Genomic DNA, 19,265 nt, shown 5'->3' with positions numbered 1-19,265 from the left:
TCCGGAGGGAGATCAAGTGTTCTCCGTTTGTGGTCGTGCAGCGACTTTCGTGTTAATCTTCTGTCGCTTTCAATTGGATGTTATGAATATAAATACATCAGCTCTACGCCGTTTGGTAGAATGGAGTCTAGAACCTTAGCAAGTGTGATGTTTATGTGACGCCTGGTAAGTGCACGCCCGAGTCTTGACATGACTGGTTGCTTGCTGCTTTCTTGGGAATGTTAGTAATAAATCGAAGGAGAATGTGATGTTGCCAAGTCCATTACGTTTCCGGTCATTTCACGTCATATTCTCACGATAATCACAACCAAATTCCTGCCTGCCCCGTACATTTTTATCCACAATGCTTATTTCGCATCTCTAGGAGATTCATCTCTTCGGTCACAGGCTCGAAAGGAAGTCTAAATGAAGGCTGACTATGTCTATATATAATTGCACGGTTTGCATCCGCTCCAAGATTTACTTTGATAATGTAGAATGCCGTCGATTCGGATCCCCATTTTACTTATCATGCTTGTATTTGCTACCGTAGCACTGGTTATCTCCCTGTTAGGTTTTACTTCTTGGTGTTGACGGACATGCTTTTTCACCTCGGATGTTACACTGATAGCCTTATATGCCATTCTTTTTATACTCACATATGAGTTTCAGCTGCCCATGGCACTAGCTTATTTTGATGCCCTTTTCATGAAGGGAAGTAGATATACCTGATTGAGTATCTGAGTCTCATTGCCCTTATCAAAACCCTTTTGGGCGGGCTAGGGGAAGACGGGGCTTAGAGAAAGCCGCTTGCTGGACAGCTCAAGGAAAACCTCATTCTAAAGGCTCCATCTACTAGCATTGCCTTGATCAAATATTATTTAATACACATTTATATCAGCAATCTCAACAAAATCTCTATGGTTTTCATCCTTTTGTATCACACACTTGATAAAACGTTCGAGCAAGGCTGGAAAGCATCCCACCACCAGTTCCATTATCACCACCAATTACTTGAAATCTTCACGGTAATCTATTACCATCCTAAATACAATTCACATTCATGACGGAGTGCTAGATCTCCTGGGCGAATGACAATCTTGTATATTATGTTTAATGATCTATGCTTCAAGTGGCCTAGATTATTTTATTAAAACCCCAGATTGGGTGGAACTCACCCTGAACAAACATCCCAAGACTCTGTCAAATAAAGCCCTCATGGACATTCATTTGAATATATTACTGTCCCTTTGATGGGTTTCTTCCATTAATCACCGACATTTCGCATCTCTCAAATTTTTCTTTTTAAAGAATTCTCCCTGCTTATCGAACACCTGGTGTCGAAAATGAAGCATTCGCATCGCCATGATGCTTTCTCACGTCAAGTTGCATTTTACAAACACTTATCCCTATGTAAGACATTGAGCGCTTGGAGATTATGTATAAGTTATTTGTTGCGATGGCGACACCATTTGTTGCTTCCAGAAACTTTTTTGAGAAATGCAGAAGCTGAAAACTCTTTTTAAGAGCTGATGCGACCGAGTCTTTTGCGCTGTGCCGAAGTGCAGAGGAAGTATGAAAAGACATGTGCTATGGCAAATGCTATCAAACAATCAAAGCATCTACATAGTCTCATGAAATTCTACTCTAAGCTTGCACCTGATGAGTGCAAGTGGGAATTGGTTGATAGCAAAGATTGAGAATAACTGAAGGATCTCTCTCAATTAGGTCACAGTAGTGGAAAAACGAAATAATGAAATGACTTGGATGGGTGTCCCAATTCTAGGCGAAGAAATGTCATCATTGAAATAAATGGAAGATATCAATCTTTTTGACCCATCATATTCAGTCATCGTTCTCACTCCCCAAGACCGGAGCTATTTACAGACATAGAGAATGAGTAGCTAGGACAATTGCTTTTGAACGAGAACACTGGATATCTATTTTGACTGCCCATACCGCATGGGGCGAGAAGTGAGGAAGTTGAATTTCCATTGAATGTCTAGGTCCATCATAGACAACATAAATTGTCGTATTTTTAGCCTTTGGCTTTCGAGAGTCATCTCAGAATGAATATCATTATGACTCCAAGTCCAAATATATATGCCATATCATCTATGTTACTCATTAAGCTGTTGAAGACTCACATAATGATTTTAATGACCCTCTCTCTGGATACATTTAAGTCATCCCGCGTTCCAATCCTTTTGCATTTTCCTTCTCTACCAATGTCTGTTGATGGAGTACCTTCCCGGTAAGTAATTTTCTTACCCTGTGTTTTAGATGCAGAGGAAACTGACTCTTTTTAGAACGAGCACAGTGAAGAAGTTCTATACAAGAAGAATACCTCGGCGCCGTACTGGTCCGATACAGTATCTTCGACCACATTCCTCCATATCAATCATACACCAACTCCATATTTCATCATCCACCTCTACTAAACACTTCGAGCCTGACTACCAGCACAACGTAATCAAAGCTGCTTTACTCTCTTCCTACATGCTCTATCTCTTCATACATCCTCACTACAACATCTTAGTCTCAACCTCCCGTAATTCCCACTCAGCCACGAGATCAAACACCATGGGCTGTCTAAGTGACTGGAAGAAGGGGAAAAGTTCACAGACATCGAAAACCCGAAAGAGCAAAAGAAAATCCAAGAAGGCAACGAAATCGTTAAATCAAGACAGCAAAGTAGACAAATCGAAGAAGGACGTCAAGTCTGCAACTGCCAATACGGGCGGTCATGAACATGTTATTTATCAAGTCAACTACGATAGCGATGATGAAAACGAGGCACTCTGTCTCGAAAACATAGCCAAAGCCGGCGGTGGTAAGAATGTTAGTCATCATGTTAACTATGACAGCGATGATTGAAACAAGGCGCTCTAGATCTATCTCAAAAATACGGCCGATAATAATAGGGTAGCTGCTGAGCCTCTAATCAAATGATGGAATGATTGAGCAGTATAGAGAATGCGCATGTAAAGTATAGAGTTCATGCACTAGATGGGCTTGAATGTGTTAGATAATATATGCATGGTTTCTTTCCGATCGAGAGTAATAACTTCGTGTATATGAATTACCTTGATCAGAGGGTGACACTGTGGTACTATGGATCACTGATTTTCCGTCTCCTAGGAGTGAGTACTGACGTATTTACTTGTGTGAATTTTGAAACTGGATCACAGATTAGCGGTTTTCATGATGGTGATTGGTATGATTCCGCCTGCTAACACTTGGAGATCGTACTCAGGGTATAGGTATGATAGGAATCCAGTGGGAAATGTGAGATAGAACAAGGTGGTTTTCTTAGCCGTGGACTAAGGTATATAATAGATTCTGGGGTGTGTTATATGCCACCATGTACGGAGAATTATGTTGAATATCTTATTATATGACACGATATACACAGAACGTAATTTGAGAGTAGGACTATCTCATATTAAAATCATATAGAGCAAAGTATAGGTACTACTAGTACTCCTATGTACAAAGAAGATAGAACAGCTGCGTCGTCGATGTAGGAGCTTCTCGAAATACCATCTCGAGGAGGCTGATGTCCCCTGGTAAGATTATCAAGTATTATATTCAGAGATATAGCAATTGCAAAACAAACCCTAAATTCATCATTCCCATTCCCACCCATATATAAATGACAACTCTCCATCTCAGCCCATCCTATCTCCTTTTCAAGATTCACTCACTAGAAATCTCACCATATACTTGAAAATAGGATATTGCAAATTCAAAACATAAAGAAAAAGCCAAAGACAAACACAAACACAAACATATCTAACAAACACTCATCACCACCACCACCACCCCAAGTAAAATACGCACAGCTCAGAAAACGATCTTCCACTCAATCCTATCGCATTCCCATCCCCATCCTTTCATCCACTTCCCTCCACCTACGCGTCTATCCCGCTTTAAAACCCCATCGTTACATCACGCAATACAAACCCCTTCCCTGGATTCGAAGTATGTTCCATGCACCGCAGTGCACTGCACAGTACATGAGCACTTGCCATTGTACTGTCCGCGCAGAGACTCGGACTCCACGACGATGGGAGCATGGCGAATTGTAAGACTAAGTGAGATCTTTTGTCGATCGTTCGTGGGGTTACTGTATGCTTGTGAGTATATGTGCATGTGCACGGTGCAGCTTATGGCGAGGAGAGAGGTGAGGGGATGTGAGATGGGATGGGGTGAGATGGAGTGAGGCGAGGAGGGATTCGTAAGATGCGCGTTATTGGGGTGGTTTTTTTTCTAGGAATGGGAGGCGTGCTTGTCTAGATTTGGATGTGGTTATGTGGAACTACGAACCACGAGTTACGAACTATTGGATTATTCGTTTGTTTAGTTACAACTATTATTGTTGAACCTGGGTATGTGTGGTTACCTACTGTTGTGTTGATTGATATTTTATGGGTAGTGAATTGTTACTATAGTATTGTAACTATGAGCTAGGAATTGAATCTCCTTCGTATCAATTCATGAAGATATCGATTACCTACCTACTCAACAATACCAACACCAACATCAAAAGCAAATTCCAAATTCCACATCTCCAAATACAATCCACATTCCCAAACTCAACCCATTCATTCATTCATACATACTCATCCCCAAAGCTAAAATCATAACATCATAATTCCACCGCTACTCCCAACCTCCAACTCACTATCCTCCGTACAGAGGTATAGTCAATCAGTATAAACCTTCATTCACAAGCCAAGTCATGTCATATCTATCATATCATGTCATACCAGTGCACAACAAGCAGCGAGCGACACACCGACCGATCGATTCATCGCACGCCAATACAGACAGAGGCTCTTAGTGTAAACACCAAGTGGGTTTCCGACGACACAAACCCATGTTTAACACCTTACTACGAAGAAGACGAAGAAACGAAAGCTCTTACGGGAAGGGAAGTCATTCTTCTACTCGACACATTCATATTATTTGAGCTTTACTTTTCATTATTCTTATTCTTCTTCTTCTTCTTCTTAACCTTAATAGTATATACTTTTAGTGCGCGCGCACCGGAAGCCACTATTGAAATTCCGGGATGAGTTGTTAGTTTTGGTGACAGCATGCTTGCTTGGTTTACGGAGTAACTCATTTAGGGTCTTTGCGTTTGTTTGTTGGAGATCTATCTATCTATACTCCTATCAGCTGAACTGAGTCGGCTAGTCTGTGGCTGGTGATTGAGAGGACGCCACTCTGTTCGATTGTGTTATCCTCCAGTCCAGATTGTACATGTAGAGCACTTCGTACAGAATGTAGAATGGCCTTTTAGTATTCTACTTTTCAGCTACATATCTTCAAAGTTCTAATAGTACCAAAAAAAGAACATGGGGTTTCTTTCTTTCTCCCTCTCACTGATGAAATCCATGAGCAAACAAACAAGCAAGCAAGCATATGAAAATTTGCTTAATGTGAAGCAACTAATGGAATTGGCGGTATGGATTGAACCCCGTGAACCACAGTGGAGCGACATCAACTCATGCTGATCATTCTCTGGAAACCAAAGCCTATGATTTGTAGATCGTTAGTCGGTCAATCGTATGCTCTAGGCGGTGTATAAATTTTGTACGGTGTATAAAGCTCAACATGCAGAGAACATCACGAGTCGAATCTTTCGCTTCGGCGGGGGATGCTGATGCTGATACTGTATGTGTGCGTATATGACCTGATGCGAGACGCCTCACGCGACGAAAAACGCCCTAGAAGACACCAAGTTTCTTCAATCCTCGGGATCCACGTGGGGATCTCAAAACCATACGCGACTAAGTGCTAGTCAGGGCGGCATCCAAACGAAACTTCATAGCTGAAGCCGCATTGTGGTAATGCTTCTATGAAGCATACAAAAAAGTCTAGCATGTTACAAGTATCGAAGCATATTGCCTGTGAGGCACGAACTCAAATGGAGATTCCCAGGGACCAACCTAATCGTGCAAAGGAAGCGAGTATTTGAAGCATTAATGAGTACATAAGTGGGATAGACGAGCTTTTGTGGAGCGAAAACAAGCACATAGCAGCATCAACCTAGTCATGATCTATGTACCCCAAAAGAAATTATTCGAAGTTACGAACTCGTTGAGCAAGAAGACGGGAAGGAAGACGTGGTATGCGCCACTAACTGGCAAAAGCTCTTCGGCAGCGGGAGGACGAGCCCAAAAATCTAGCGACATGACATCTTCCCGCTCATTAGTCCTCATGCTAAAATGCACTGATGTAACCGTAGGTAAGGATGAGTCGTCAACTTTTACCTACTAGGTACTCTTTGCCAGTGCTCCTCCCTTCAGCCTCTTCTTAATCGGGTATTTCTGTACGTACCTAGTGAGCATCTAATCTCGGCGATCTATCAGAGGAATCCAAAATCAGGAATAATGCCACGAGGAATCGTGACGCTATCGTGAACGCTAGAAGGGAAATCCTACCTCGGGATTAATGCGGATGATCAAAATAGCATGGCGCGCTTGATATACATTAGTCGCTGTTTGTGACGAAGCAATTTCAACCTATTAATTTCTTTTTTCTATGCTTTTCTATAGTACGACTCTTACGAAACGAAGTTCTCGCAAATGCATTGTTCATGTCGTGTGCATTTTTTATGCCCTGCAGAATTGAATTGGAACGACTCGGTAACTGGATAGAATCGCATGAAAAGGGATACAGCATACGTATTTGATGATCATAATAGAGTAGATTAATGTGTGCAAAGCAAAAATAACAATGTAATTAGCATTGAAGTATTGGAATTCAAAGAATAGACTTTACTAAGGATACAACGAATGCATAAGATGCGGAACAGTTTTCCAATGGTTCAACATCGTAGCTGAATGACCCATTGGGATCAGATAATAGTTGATCTAACGATTGTTCAAACCCCAAAAGGTAATTAATTCATTTACTCGAGTAGACATAAGAAAGAAATTCAACGTCATCTTATCAAAACTTCCCATGGAATAATCATGGAAGGAATGAGGCTTCTGCTCGACATCCCTGTGTAGCTGGGTAGTAGCTAGGTTTAGTTCGCTTGTGAACCTTTGCGGTGCGGATTATTTCTCAAGTTCCGGTCGGTCTGGCCGGTTTTCTTGGTCGTTTGTTTCTCTACCTTCTCTCGTTGAGGTTACATGGTGATAAATTTGAGTCCTTGGGTCCGATATATGAGGGTGAAACATTGAAGTCCTTGTTCTAGAAGGTTTGATGAAGCTTCTAGCGCCTTGGTATCATGGTTAATACAGTTCCGGTAATATATTCAGGTAATAATGGCTGTCATTATAGCACATCCTTGAAGTTTGACGAATCATTGTGTTCCCAATCTTCCACTCCCTGTCAAAGTTGGACTTTGTTGTGCTAGGAAAGGGTAATATCCCGTTTCTGGGACGTTAGCGCTTAACAGCGAGGAAGCTAGGGACTTTCCCACTCTTTACATGACATCGTGAGCGCTTGAACATGTAGTTCGCCGGGTTACAATTTAACTAAACCTACGAAACAGGATACCTAGGATCATATAGAACATAAATTACGGAAAGAGGCTGAGTCGAAGCATTAAATTGTAGACGGCTTGACACTGGTGACCAGGTAATTTGATAGTATAAGCGTCTTTCTATGAATGAGAAACTGGGAAGAACTTCGACTTTCTCCGTGAATTAGTTCTTATTTCGGATACCCCTTGCTGTAAATTTGTAAAAGGGCAACAGCCTAAGTGGAAAAGTTGTAGTAGGCTCAAAGTAGTGTCTCCGTCTCCGGTAGTAGAGAAAAGAACTGCACTGGCAAAGACAACGCATGGATTAGAAAGTGACCCGGTCTTTCATTCAGCAAATCCAAAGCCATGGCCTCTGGTAAAATGGAAATTAGATCTGACGATTCGACAGGGTTCACACGTTTTAATAAGAACAAAGAAGCATGGCTCCCGTACAGCGAAGCGCCCTTGGGAAACTTAGGATAGTGGGGGTGGTCTTGCAGCGAAGGATCAAAAAAAGCTGTGATACTCAGACGTCCTAAGCATAAATTTAACCAAAATGCGAGACACAATTCCCGGGGAGGAGATGAACTTAGCTTTTGTCCGAGCTTCCGGTGTCAATTGCCCCCCCAATAGAATTGAATGTGACAAATCGACAAGGAAGAGAAGGACGGAACGGAGCAAACAGGGGAGAAGGACTCAAACTTCAGAGGAGCTATTATCAAGAGATTGTCCATTCTGACTGGGGGAACAACATTATCCTTATACCCTTGGGCATATTCCGGTACTTGCGTTGATAGATATCATTAATAATTTGGTACGGATGGAAACTATATGATAATATGAACTTTCGAAAAGAGACATTTCTTCATTACTTCGGTTCTCGAGATTAAAAAGAATGTCTTAAAGCCTTCTAGAAGTTTTCGATAAGCTAGGTAGCTAATTGACTAACCTAGTCTACCATGGCAAAAAAAAGGTTCAATTTCCAGAAATACTGTAAGCGAAATGGCAGTCGCTATGCTGTACTGGGCATGTACTTTCATTGATTACCGTACCCATTGCAATCAATCGACGAAGGCCATTTTACCAACAGTATGGAAGGAAAGAGGTTCAGATTTCATATGACGCCACCAGTTACAAAGAAATTTCCTGCTGGCTATGTTTTACTATCGTATCTCATCGCATCGCTGTAAATACTTACAACACCCCTTTACCCTTTATTATTGCCGCTCCACCCAGCCGGTGTCTTTTCACATTACATAGCAATCTTTGATCCGATGATCTATACGTCAACTTCTCAAGGGTTGTGCCGTTTCTCTCCTGTGTATTACTCATCCAGCCGCTATCATATTGTCGAATAGAAGAGATTTGATCCTCAGATCCTTTAAAAGATGAAAAGCAATTTCGGTCCTGTACACAAAATCAGTACACGCCGCTTAGTTTTCTATGTGAACTCTGGATTTTCTTAGGCTGATTCATGGTTTCTTAGCGAGTACCAAAAGGCATTCATTTTATGAAGACTACCGTGCAAGGTATAGTGCATCATCTCCGAACAAGCTCTACTCCGTACAGTGCATTTAAGCAAAAGAACAGTCACGCGATTGGTATTTCATCGTTATGCAATGTGTACAAGATTTTTCCGGATCCTCTCCCGCTCAGGGGCAAGAGCAGAGTGAGGTCCCCTAGTCGTTTCTGGGATGTTTTGGACATTTCAGAACTAGGAGGCGGTATAGAATAATAGTAACCACCCATCTCCTTACTCGCCAATGCTGCCCCACGTGTCTCGCGTTGGACCGAGGGTTGTGCATGATTTTCAAAAGCTATCGAAGAATCTTCAGCACATTCCGCAAGTTTTATGATTCGAGATGCTGAGATTGGGTAAGTGCACCTCTATTTATGTCGTCTGGTAACAAGTGAGTGATCGCGCCGTACCGATTCCGTTCTTAGTTGAATACGCAGTGGGACTCGATGATATGTAAGGCCACTCACTTACTGTTCACAAAATGGTTATTATACAAATTATTCAGGAATGACCTACCTAAGGTACCCGGGAGCAAGTAATGCAGTCAGGCACAGGCACAAGCACAGACGTCGGCACATTGTGGCTTAGCTTTTTAGGAGTTTTATCAAAAGTTAGTTTCACCCATCAATCATTGCCCTGTTGGGACTGGTAAACGTTCTGACGGTGTAGCGTACGTATCTACTATCGAGTATCGAGGTATCGAGTATCAAGACGCTGCTCAAGGTTTGCCAGGGTGGAATTCCTCAGGAGATGGCTGATGTTTCTTATAGGCTCAATACGGGGTAAATGATTTAGTGCGACAGCGTCCTTTGCCACCTGTAACTCAGGCTCCTTGACTTGAAAGCTTGGTACAGCGGAGCGCTTGTGAGGTCACAAATCGTGCACCAGGCAAGCACATATGATAAAGGCGGTGGTCGGAGGGTTCAGAGACATTCTAGAAAACTAGGATACGAGATACTTGATATTCTACAGGTGGGAAATAGCATTTATCGTGGGGCGCCGTTGATTGAGGGTGTGTTTGAATGGAAACGGACCCCCCGGTGGCTTTTGGTCACTCGATCATCATTCATCGTGATGATACATGGTGAATGGTGGATATGGACATGGACAGACATTCTCAATAGAGCTAATTTACCACAATTGAAAAGGATGGATGCCATGGGAGTGACGAGAGCTCGGAATGCTTTTGACACTGAACCGGTGTTAGCATTATCCTGTCAAGCTTACCCTTGGGTCCACCGTAAATGGTTTCGAATGACAGGATGAAAGTGACATGAAGTTGTGGCAATCGGCGTCTGCAATCAATAGGTTTACAGCACTTGTATGTATGTATGTGTGTATGGAATGCGAGGCAGAGTCGATATACGCCCCAGATACGGGCCGCTTACAATGAACCTATAATGATTATGTGTTGTACAGTATCATCGGTTTGCTGGAGCCTGCGTCAAGAAGAGAAGCCATTCATCATCGAGAGATCGCGGTGACAGGATGTATAGGATTGAGTCGCATTTGACCAGGGGGAGGTTAAACTAGAGGATCTTGGAAAAGTTTAAAAGTACTGCTGTACTTTGTACAAGGTGTATTCGTAAATCTTCATCTAGCCAAGTGGAAGTAAAAATTAGGTAGGTATTTTACATATATTAAAAAAGGAAGTGGGTGGAAAGTGGATTCAGAAGTGGAGGTTTTGATCGGCAGACTTCAAGCCATCTCTCTTTTTGTTCATTCGTTGCACTTTTGCCCTCGCCCATCTCGTATGCCCATGCAATATCGTTATGATGGAGTAAATAGAGAGATGGTAGACAGTAGATTATATCTGTAATGTATTCATTGAAGTTGCTTTTTCTTGGGTTTGTGATGGCCAACCACCGACAAACAGTCTATCCAAACTTGACTTCTTTGGATCCTGTGTTTATCATAGTATAGACGGCAAAAACAGCAAAGTAGGAGATGTCATATATCCATACAAATCAAATGGAAAAGAATGAGTGGTCAAGCAAATATAAAGCTTACCAGTCTTTCTATACTTGTACTCCTAAATCGATCCTGTCCTAGTCTTAAATCTTTTTCCCTCGTTTTGAATTCTCTTCTCCAATTCTCAATTCTCGTAGTAAGGTTCTGACCACCCATGATCCATCTGCTGTGTTTTAAAGTTTTAGCAATTCTTTTTTATTTTTTTATTTTATTATTTTATTATTTTATTTTTATTTTGTCCTACTGGGTATTTATTACTCAAGTAAAGTTAGTAAACTTAATAAAGTAAAGCACTTGTACCAACAGAACCAGGAACCTCAAGGCCCCACTCATTAAAGCCTGCCAAAACCTAACAAGCCCTGTAAAATTGAAAAAAAAGCACTGATAACCCATCGACAACCCATCGACAAGCCTTCAAAGTTCAGACACCCTCGACCCGGTGGACACCCACTATTGCCGAATAGAAGGCCAAAAGAAGGTTTCGAAACCCTTTTTTCTGCTTCTAGTTCAATAATCCCCCCCCTCTCTCTCAAGACCCCTCGACCCGAATATCTTTGCATCCCTCTATTCAGTCCATCATCCACTTCATCCGCTCCATCTCTCTAACCATTTCTCGCTCCATCCATCCATCCATCCCTCCATCTCTTTACTCTTTTCTTAGTCTTAGTCTTAGTCTTTTCTCACTTATTCCTATTCCGCATTCCTTGTCAACCAAATCCTCCTAGATGCCCAAAATCCCGCTCTTTTGGAAATCCATCTACTATTTCTGCGCCTTACACACGCATCAGAACACTAAAACATTAAAATTCTAATAAAAAATATCAAATAATCATTCATCTGTGAGTTGATCATCTTTTTTCATGATACATGGAACCTACCTACCCTTTCTTTCTCAAACTCTCTTCTCTTTTCCCCCCAAACAGCAAATTCTGCGCTTTGATATCTTAGCTTATCATTCGTTGTTTCTAATTGAAGAACAACATCTACAGAGCATTTTATCTTGATTGTACAACGTATTTCTTATTTGTTATCTTTAAAATAGATATCAGCGCATTATCAACTATCAAAAAAGAGTACCTGCCGCATTGTATCCCGAGCTTCTAGTTCAGCCCAGAAGCAGCCTCCATCTCGAGATCTCTTCTCCGCCCTGCAGCAATCGCATGGTTTCTTCCGAGGCATCTCATTAGCCTTCGTGTCACCTCGAAAACTACAACTTCAACTCAACGTCACTTCAATCCCGTAAGATCAGATTACAATCTTAATGTAAGTGTGCACATCCTTACTCATCACATTGAATGACGGGAAACACAATCACTAACATTGGGCGGAATACTAGTACATCTATCTAAACATTTGCTCGCCTGTTCGAACCTTTCAAAGAATCAATCTTTCTTCTACGACGCGCTCTTCGAACGATATCTACATAAGAGATATATCTTTGCGACGCGAATATTTGCTGTGGATACCTTGAACATTCGCAGAAGGACTCGAGTCCCAAGTGCCGATACACAAACAAGAAGGATTACACTTTGGGCAAAGCTCACTTCCTGTCGAGAGAACCAGCTTGCGGATTTAAAAAAGTTCATTCAAGGAACCTCAATTGCCAAGTTTGGAAACGCGCCACTCAAACGCACTTCCCTCATCACATCTCGCATTCGCCGCTGATTCGACATATCATCTCATCAGACGAACCTTTGGCTCGTGCCTCAGACACTGCAGTGTCCCGAACCAGCATCTCTCAAAAGAGATTCAGACATATTCACAAGTTCTGGGAATCGCCGCTCATACGGTCGGTGATCCCTACAGTACTTTACTGGCCACAGAACGCGTATGCGCAGTCGCCTCTGAACGATTAATCAATTACCGACGAGGTAAAAGTTAAAAGACTTTGACAGCTTTCCTGAATTGGAATTCTACATCTACGTTCTTCTGATTTGGGAGCAATAAAAAAAGAGGCATTCATTTTAACCGGCTGTACGGTCGCCCGTGCGTTGTGAATTTTCCCGCATCCCCGCCAACCCAGCGTCCAGATTGGCGGATTACAAAGTAACTGAACGTGGAAATTTATCGCGGCCATTTTTTAATACTTTTCGATTTTGAAGCCGTACAGTGGCCCAGTCATCAACAAGGTAAGCAAGCTCGGATATTTACATATTTACATACATACATGATCCACTCACTCACCCACTCATCCACTCATCCACCCATCCACTTTCTCTTTCCTGACTCTCCTGTCTGTTCCTAACTCCTGCAAAATTTGGAGAATTAGCGGTGTGCACCGTGCTGTTGTAGATGCCAACACCACACACAGCATTGCATTTTCTTACCCCATAACGCTTTAGCTAATATTCACTCACTATAGACTTTTTTGAAAATACAGAAAAGCCGCAAAATCCCCAGGATAAAACTACATCGACCATTGTTTTATCTTACTGCTTGTACGAAAATCACTTAATCACGTTACCGTACCAATTCACTACGCCCCAATCTTTAATCTTAAACCTTACAACTAGGTTGTATTTATATTTTATATTCTTGCATACAATTCGCAGCCTCTCGAACACTGCTTCCCGAGACACAAAGCAACCTTCGAGACACGGTACCATATTTTAAAACTTGGTACGAACGCTTGATCCAAGCGTCCATCACATCCTATAATCCTCTTTCTTCCTCTTTACCTCATTTTCCTAGCCAGGAAATACATTTCATCACACCATGGATATCAAAGAGATAGTTAATTCAAAAGGTGTGAAAGGAGCAGCGGCGGCGGCGGCGGCATCGGCAAGTGGTCAGGCTCAAGACTTACACCTACTCCAATCTATATCGCAAGCCAACGGTTTACGCATGTCTGATGCTGGTTCTGAGAGAGGTAATTCTCCTCATGGCTCTGAGCATTCTCAATATTCTACACCACGGATGGGTATGAACGGAATGAACGGAGCACCAAACGGCATGCGCTATCCTTCACCCCCTGGTATGCAAAACTCAATGCCAATGATGCAACAACCTTATCGTCCTGATGTTGCTTTCGACAATGGAATGATGTCTACACAACAGCAAGATAATACACGTCAACGCCAACCTGGCGATATCACTGTTACAAAGGCTTTCCCTTGTAGCACCTGTGGTAAAGGATTCGCCCGAAGAAGTGATCTTGCAAGACATGGTGAGTTTCTTTATTCACAACATTACCGAGAACCGAGCATTAACAGTTTCTTCAGAGCGTATTCACAGTGGAGTTCGACCCCATGTCTGTGATTATCCCGGTTGTGGTAAACAATTCATTCAAAGATCCGCATTAACAGTCCATTTACGTGTCCACACTGGTGAAAAGCCTCACACTTGCGAACGTTGTGCAAAGGTAAGCATTCCTGTATAACGTATGATCTAGACAAGTTTTACTAACTGTATGTAGCCCTTCAGTGACTCTAGCTCTCTTGCCAGGCACAGAAGAATTCATTCAGGGAAGCGTCCATATAAATGCCCGTATGCTGATTGTCAAAAGACTTTCACCCGAAGAACCACTTTGACCCGTCACCAAAATCATCATACAGGAACCGTCGAAGAGGCTGCTGCTGCAACTGCTGCTGCTCTAGCCGGTCGTCCTGGGAACAACCGACCCAGCAGACAGCGTTCAGATGGCGAGTCGTATTCAAACAATGGATCTCCGATGTCAACACCTTCCCCAGGCCGACATCTCTCTGCTTCTCCAAGTTCTGACATGGCACCAATGAATAATATGCAACGCCACCCTGGTGACTACGGATACATGAACAACAGCTCCTTACCAGGACATCTTCGAGGTGATTATGGTGTACCAAATCAACCACCACCAGTTTCTACCGCTTTTACCAATGGCATGCAGCGACCTACCTCCCATCCAACAGGTTATGGCCCGCCGAGCATTCTAGAGCCTCCTGCCAACATGGAACAGCGTCAACCAGGTAGCGCAAATGGTAGCCCGCACATGACAAACATGGGTTGGCAATCACCATCCCAAATGGCATCTCCATCGCACAACAACAACTACGTCTATCCGGATCCCGATCCTTATGGATCTGGCGCTGCTATGGGCCAGATGTATTACCCAAACTCAAATATGAGACGACCACAGAGCACGGAGCCAGAACAATATGATATGAAACCAAGAATCAATGAGATGTGGGCTACAGCTCAATGATGAAATCACATTTTTCGGAACTTTCTTTCTATTGCCTCAGCTTATTCTCCGGTTTTCGTAGCGCAATGAAATCTTTCATGTATTGTGCTTGATACCCTGTACACATCACGACTCCTTCTTTCGTTTCTTTCTGATCGTTCACACCTGATGTTCGACAGTATTGCATACTATCAAAAGGCTTGTTATCTCGATATTGGCGTTTTTGAGATTCTATTGCGGTCTTATACTTTCCAGGCGTTATTTTTTTTGGCGCGAAATAAGGGTTTCTAGACATCATGAACCAAATGACCTTACTTTTCTGATGGGGCAACTAAGGGATTGTGGATCATGGTGATAATTATGATTTTGCTCGGTTCCTCACCTTTCACATATTCTGTATCTGGTATCTGGCTAGCTAGCTTCACGTCGCTCCTTTCTCTCTTTTGACTTGCTCGTTCGACAAGTTACTCCTTTTGGTATGAGATGTATGCATTAGCTCATGTGGTAAATTGGTCGGCGGGGCTCAACTCCTTACTTCTTTATTGTAAAGAGGTATTCTAGGGATGGGTTTAGTCTGGTTTGGGACACGGGGGGCGGGGGGCGGGTGAATAAATTGATGGGTAGGTGGCTGATTGGTGGCTCTTTTTTTTTTTTGCTGCATTTGCTAGCGCCCGACATTATGTATGTAGAATTGCCAGCAATGAAAAAATTTAAAAATGAATTTTGTGACTTATGTCGTGAGAGTGTGGTGTGGTGTGACGTGCCTGTGTATTTGCGATTTTTGAAGTAAAGTTTATTGAGCCCTTTAACTTGAATCTTGTTGACATTGGGTTTGAGCTCACTGCTCAGTGCAGTGCACGCCGCACATGTCAAGCAACTTGGTCAAAATAGAGAGGCTCGGGGTAATGGAACACTCATTTGAAAACCAAGTAGAATATCCATTTCCATTGTTGAGATTTCTTTTTCTTTTCCCCCTTTGGTGTCTATCTAATATAAGATTACCAAGTTCATAGAAAGTAGATGTAGATGTTTGATGTTAGATGTTAGATGTACATATAAGAAAATAAGATAAGATAAAATAAAATAAAATAGTGAGGACGACCGGGTGAACTCCTTTTCACATATCTATCTAAACCCCCCAACTAACACCCTCCCCCCACCCACCCCAGCCGCCCAGCCCCAATCTTCTGTCTCTGGATAGTTCTACTACCTGAGTTTGAATTTGGGTTTCTCCTCGTGTTTGATCACAGAGTCAAGAGTTATGTCTCCGTCTCTGTCTCTCTCTCGCCCCCAGAAGACGTAGAAAAAAAAAGGTTTTAGGTCTTAAACCCCATTTCCATTACACTGCTCTCCCCCATTCTTCACCCATTTCCCTTCTTTCTTTTCCATATACTCTACCAAGTCTTCAATCGTACAGACCCTCAAACCCCACTTCTTTCCAAAAGCTAAACATCCATCTCGTCTCAACATCCCGGGTTCCTTTCTAATCGCCTCGCCGCTGACTTCCTCCCCGTCGTCTACTATCTCGCATATTACTCCCACGAGTGGTTTGCCAGCTAATTTGCAAAACTCCACCGCGGCTTCCGTGTGGCCCGGTCGCTCGCGGACGCCGCCCTCTCGCGCCCTCAGCGGGAATACATGGCCCGGTCGTCGGAGACTCTGGGGACCGGCTTTTGGATCCGCGAGCGTGCGACAGGTTAGCGAGCGATCGTGGGCACTGATGCCCGTGCTGGTGGACGGGTGATTGGCGTCGATGCTGATGGTGTAGGCGGTGCGGTTGGGATCTTCGTTCGAGTCTACCATTTGGGGAAGATCGAATTGCGTCGTTAGGCTGCTGGGTATCGGCGTGCAGATTATACCGGAGGTGTAGCGCACCATGAAGGCCATTTTTTCGGGCGTCATGTCGCTGGCGGATATTATTAGGTCGCCTTCGTTTTCGCGGGAGGCGGAGTCGAGAACGACTATGAATTCACCATTTTCTAGGGAGGGGTTTAGTTGAGATTGCGGTGGGAGTGAGGGTTTGGAGTGGACGGATAGGGAGGAGACTTACTGAAGGCGGTGATTGTGTCTTCGATTGTGTCGAATTCGTGGGATATATCCGAGGAGGGCATTTTGAATTTCTGTGAAGAATGTTGTGTATGCGTGAAAAGAAGGGAGAGTAAGAGAGTCTGGTAGAGGAGATAGGATGAATATGTATAAAGTATAAAAGTTCGCCGCTTCCCTCCCGAATGATAGTGGGGAGATGTCGTGAGATAGATAGTTAGGTGTAATTAGTAGATATCTAACAATAATTCAAAATCAATTTTCTCTTTCTAAAAAACAACTATCAAATTGGAATGTATAAGAACAATATTTCTAGAAAAAGTATTATACAAAAAAAGTCAAGCCTGATTATATATTCAATTGAAAGGACACGGATCTACAGGTAAAAAAAAAGGGTGAACATCAAGGTGCCCTGAGTACATTTTTTGTTTCTCGGAAGATTACGAAGATTATTTTACTGAGGGCGGGATGTTTGGATGTATGAGTAAGGTCCAAGATCTTTAGACTTTGCGTTTTTGCTAAGATGCAGGGGGGATATGCACAAGGGCTGACCGAGGCTGACAAAACTAGATGGGTTTTCTTTGTCAGCAGAAATGTTTGTAACAAATCATGGTTGAGAGTTTCATGGACTACCTGGGGATTTTCTGAGGATTCGAGCCGAGACGATTCGATTTCCTGGAGCTGATCTCATGTTCACTTGGCTACTACTGTATTGTACTATACTTGAGTACATAATCATCTAATCTCAATTGGTAAAGAAGTTGGCTTGCGAAGAAGGATTAGGACATCACTCATCGATCATGCCCCTCACAATCTCCACGCCACTACTACATCCCACATCCTTCCGAAATATCAATCTACTTTTCCGAACCGCACCTCGATACATCCAAAACCAATTCCGATGTCAATCTACCACCTCTACTAGCAATTCATCCGTCAATCCAGATGAAGTCTCACATTTCAATGCCCTGGCTTCTACATGGTGGGATCCCCATGGTTCTTCCCGATTATTACATTTGATGAATCCGCTCCGTCATGATTTCATCCGTACATGTCATGCCTCACAACCGGTAGCACCCGCAACTTCAGGACTGAGATATCTAGATGTAGGATGCGGCGGAGGAATTTTCGCTGAGAGTGCTGCCCGATTGCGAAGTTCCGGGAGTGTTACCGCGATTGATCCTTCGCCGGTAGTATTATCTGTTGCAAAAGCACACGCGAGGAAAGATCCCGCTTTGGCGGGGAAATTAACTTATTTAAATACGTCGATTGAAGGGTTATCAATACCGAAAACGAAAGAGGAACAGTATGATGTTTTGTCTTTGTTTGAGGTTATCGAACATATTACGTATCCGTCGTCGTTTTTGGATAAGTGTATGCCGTTTGTGAAGCCGGGGGGTTGGATTATCATGAGTACGATGGCGAGGACGTGGACGAGTTGGTTGACGACTAAGGTAGTAGCGGAGGATGTTATGGGGATTGTGCCGAGGGGAACTCATGATTGGTATCAGTATATTAATGAGGAGGAATTGAGGGGACATTTTTTGAGGGAGAGGGGTTGGAATAGTCCGATTGTTAGGGGGGTGGTTTATGTGCCGGGTTTGGGGTGGAAGGTTGTGCCTGGGAGTGAGAAGGTGGGGAATTATTTCTTTGGGATTAGGAGGGATGAGGTTAGGAGGGTGTAATTGGGGGAATTGTGGATGTGTATGATAGTATAGATGTTGAGTAGATTGGCTGTGGAAATTATATCAAAGGCAGATATATATACTCAATCGTATTTTCGAGCTCAGCTCTATTGATTCCAACGAGGAGGAATATGCTTGAAGCCTCCCCCCCACCCCACCTAATCCAATAACTATACCTTTTAGAGAGACTTAAACTTCATTCTCTACCTATACAGATGAAGCTTTAGGATACTTGGCTCAAGTGAAATTTACTAGTGTTAAATATATCCCAAATATAAATATAAATACAAGTTTAAAGAAACTCATTACATTCTAATATCTACAGAATGTAATCTTATATATTAGAGAATTGTTACGAGGTTTGCCGACTAGATCACGTGGAAGTGCTCTAGGCTCTCGAGGTGGTTTATAACTAGGCGTCAAGCA

General features: G+C 42.8%; 11 protein-coding genes across 11 annotated transcripts; 6 read left to right on the top strand and 5 right to left on the bottom strand.

Annotated features, from left to right (window-relative positions):
* Positions 1–151: 151 nt before the first annotated feature.
* On the bottom strand, positions 152–623 carry SS1G_11381 (predicted protein; the record flags this gene model as incomplete). Its single annotated transcript, XM_001587339.1, has 2 exons — positions 152–204; positions 506–623. 2 exons carry the CDS (start codon positions 621–623, stop codon positions 152–154), a joined length of 171 nt encoding a protein of 56 aa, XP_001587389.1.
* A 724-nt stretch (positions 624–1,347) lies between these two features.
* Positions 1,348–1,679, top strand: SS1G_11380 (predicted protein; the record flags this gene model as incomplete). Its single annotated transcript, XM_001587338.1, has 2 exons — positions 1,348–1,392; positions 1,509–1,679. The coding sequence occupies 2 exons, from the start codon at positions 1,348–1,350 to the stop codon at positions 1,677–1,679; spliced, it is 216 nt and encodes a 71-aa protein (XP_001587388.1).
* A 528-nt stretch (positions 1,680–2,207) lies between these two features.
* SS1G_11379 (predicted protein) lies at positions 2,208–2,856 on the top strand (the record flags this gene model as incomplete). The annotated part of the gene is made up of 3 exons (XM_001587337.1): positions 2,208–2,233; positions 2,300–2,341; positions 2,598–2,856. The coding sequence occupies 3 exons, from the start codon at positions 2,208–2,210 to the stop codon at positions 2,854–2,856; spliced, it is 327 nt and encodes a 108-aa protein (XP_001587387.1).
* A 2,101-nt stretch (positions 2,857–4,957) lies between these two features.
* On the bottom strand, positions 4,958–5,383 carry SS1G_11378 (predicted protein; the record flags this gene model as incomplete). The annotated part of the gene is made up of 2 exons (XM_001587336.1): positions 4,958–5,040; positions 5,371–5,383. The coding sequence occupies 2 exons, from the start codon at positions 5,381–5,383 to the stop codon at positions 4,958–4,960; spliced, it is 96 nt and encodes a 31-aa protein (XP_001587386.1).
* Positions 5,384–6,042: 659 nt separating this feature from the next.
* SS1G_11377 (predicted protein) lies at positions 6,043–6,442 on the top strand (the record flags this gene model as incomplete). Its single annotated transcript, XM_001587335.1, has 2 exons — positions 6,043–6,235; positions 6,360–6,442. The coding sequence occupies 2 exons, from the start codon at positions 6,043–6,045 to the stop codon at positions 6,440–6,442; spliced, it is 276 nt and encodes a 91-aa protein (XP_001587385.1).
* A 1,386-nt stretch (positions 6,443–7,828) lies between these two features.
* On the top strand, positions 7,829–9,771 carry SS1G_11376 (predicted protein; the record flags this gene model as incomplete). Its single annotated transcript, XM_001587334.1, has 5 exons — positions 7,829–7,911; positions 8,416–8,455; positions 8,949–9,186; positions 9,651–9,704; positions 9,752–9,771. 5 exons carry the CDS (start codon positions 7,829–7,831, stop codon positions 9,769–9,771), a joined length of 435 nt encoding a protein of 144 aa, XP_001587384.1.
* Positions 9,772–10,970: 1,199 nt separating this feature from the next.
* Positions 10,971–11,108, bottom strand: SS1G_11375 (predicted protein; the record flags this gene model as incomplete). The annotated part of the gene is made up of 1 exon (XM_001587333.1): positions 10,971–11,108. The coding sequence occupies one exon, from the start codon at positions 11,106–11,108 to the stop codon at positions 10,971–10,973; it is 138 nt and encodes a 45-aa protein (XP_001587383.1).
* Positions 11,109–13,132: 2,024 nt separating this feature from the next.
* Positions 13,133–13,372, bottom strand: SS1G_11374 (predicted protein; the record flags this gene model as incomplete). The annotated part of the gene is made up of 2 exons (XM_001587332.1): positions 13,133–13,294; positions 13,331–13,372. The coding sequence occupies 2 exons, from the start codon at positions 13,370–13,372 to the stop codon at positions 13,133–13,135; spliced, it is 204 nt and encodes a 67-aa protein (XP_001587382.1).
* A 295-nt stretch (positions 13,373–13,667) lies between these two features.
* SS1G_11373 (hypothetical protein) lies at positions 13,668–15,132 on the top strand (the record flags this gene model as incomplete). Its single annotated transcript, XM_001587331.1, has 3 exons — positions 13,668–14,118; positions 14,174–14,313; positions 14,458–15,132. The coding sequence occupies 3 exons, from the start codon at positions 13,668–13,670 to the stop codon at positions 15,130–15,132; spliced, it is 1,266 nt and encodes a 421-aa protein (XP_001587381.1).
* A 1,302-nt stretch (positions 15,133–16,434) lies between these two features.
* SS1G_11372 (3,4-dihydroxy-2-butanone 4-phosphate synthase) lies at positions 16,435–17,222 on the bottom strand (the record flags this gene model as incomplete). Its single annotated transcript, XM_001587330.1, has 2 exons — positions 16,435–17,090; positions 17,162–17,222. 2 exons carry the CDS (start codon positions 17,220–17,222, stop codon positions 16,435–16,437), a joined length of 717 nt encoding a protein of 238 aa, XP_001587380.1.
* A 732-nt stretch (positions 17,223–17,954) lies between these two features.
* On the top strand, positions 17,955–18,839 carry SS1G_11371 (hypothetical protein; the record flags this gene model as incomplete). The annotated part of the gene is made up of 1 exon (XM_001587329.1): positions 17,955–18,839. The coding sequence occupies one exon, from the start codon at positions 17,955–17,957 to the stop codon at positions 18,837–18,839; it is 885 nt and encodes a 294-aa protein (XP_001587379.1).
* Positions 18,840–19,265: the final 426 nt, after the last annotated feature.

This window comes from Sclerotinia sclerotiorum, genomic scaffold (genome assembly GCF_000146945.2).
Source record: "Sclerotinia sclerotiorum 1980 UF-70 scaffold_18 genomic scaffold, whole genome shotgun sequence".
Classification (NCBI taxonomy): domain Eukaryota; kingdom Fungi; phylum Ascomycota; class Leotiomycetes; order Helotiales; family Sclerotiniaceae; genus Sclerotinia; species Sclerotinia sclerotiorum.
Note: the sequence above shows the minus strand (reverse complement) of the source record. Positions and strands in the feature narration are given on the sequence as shown.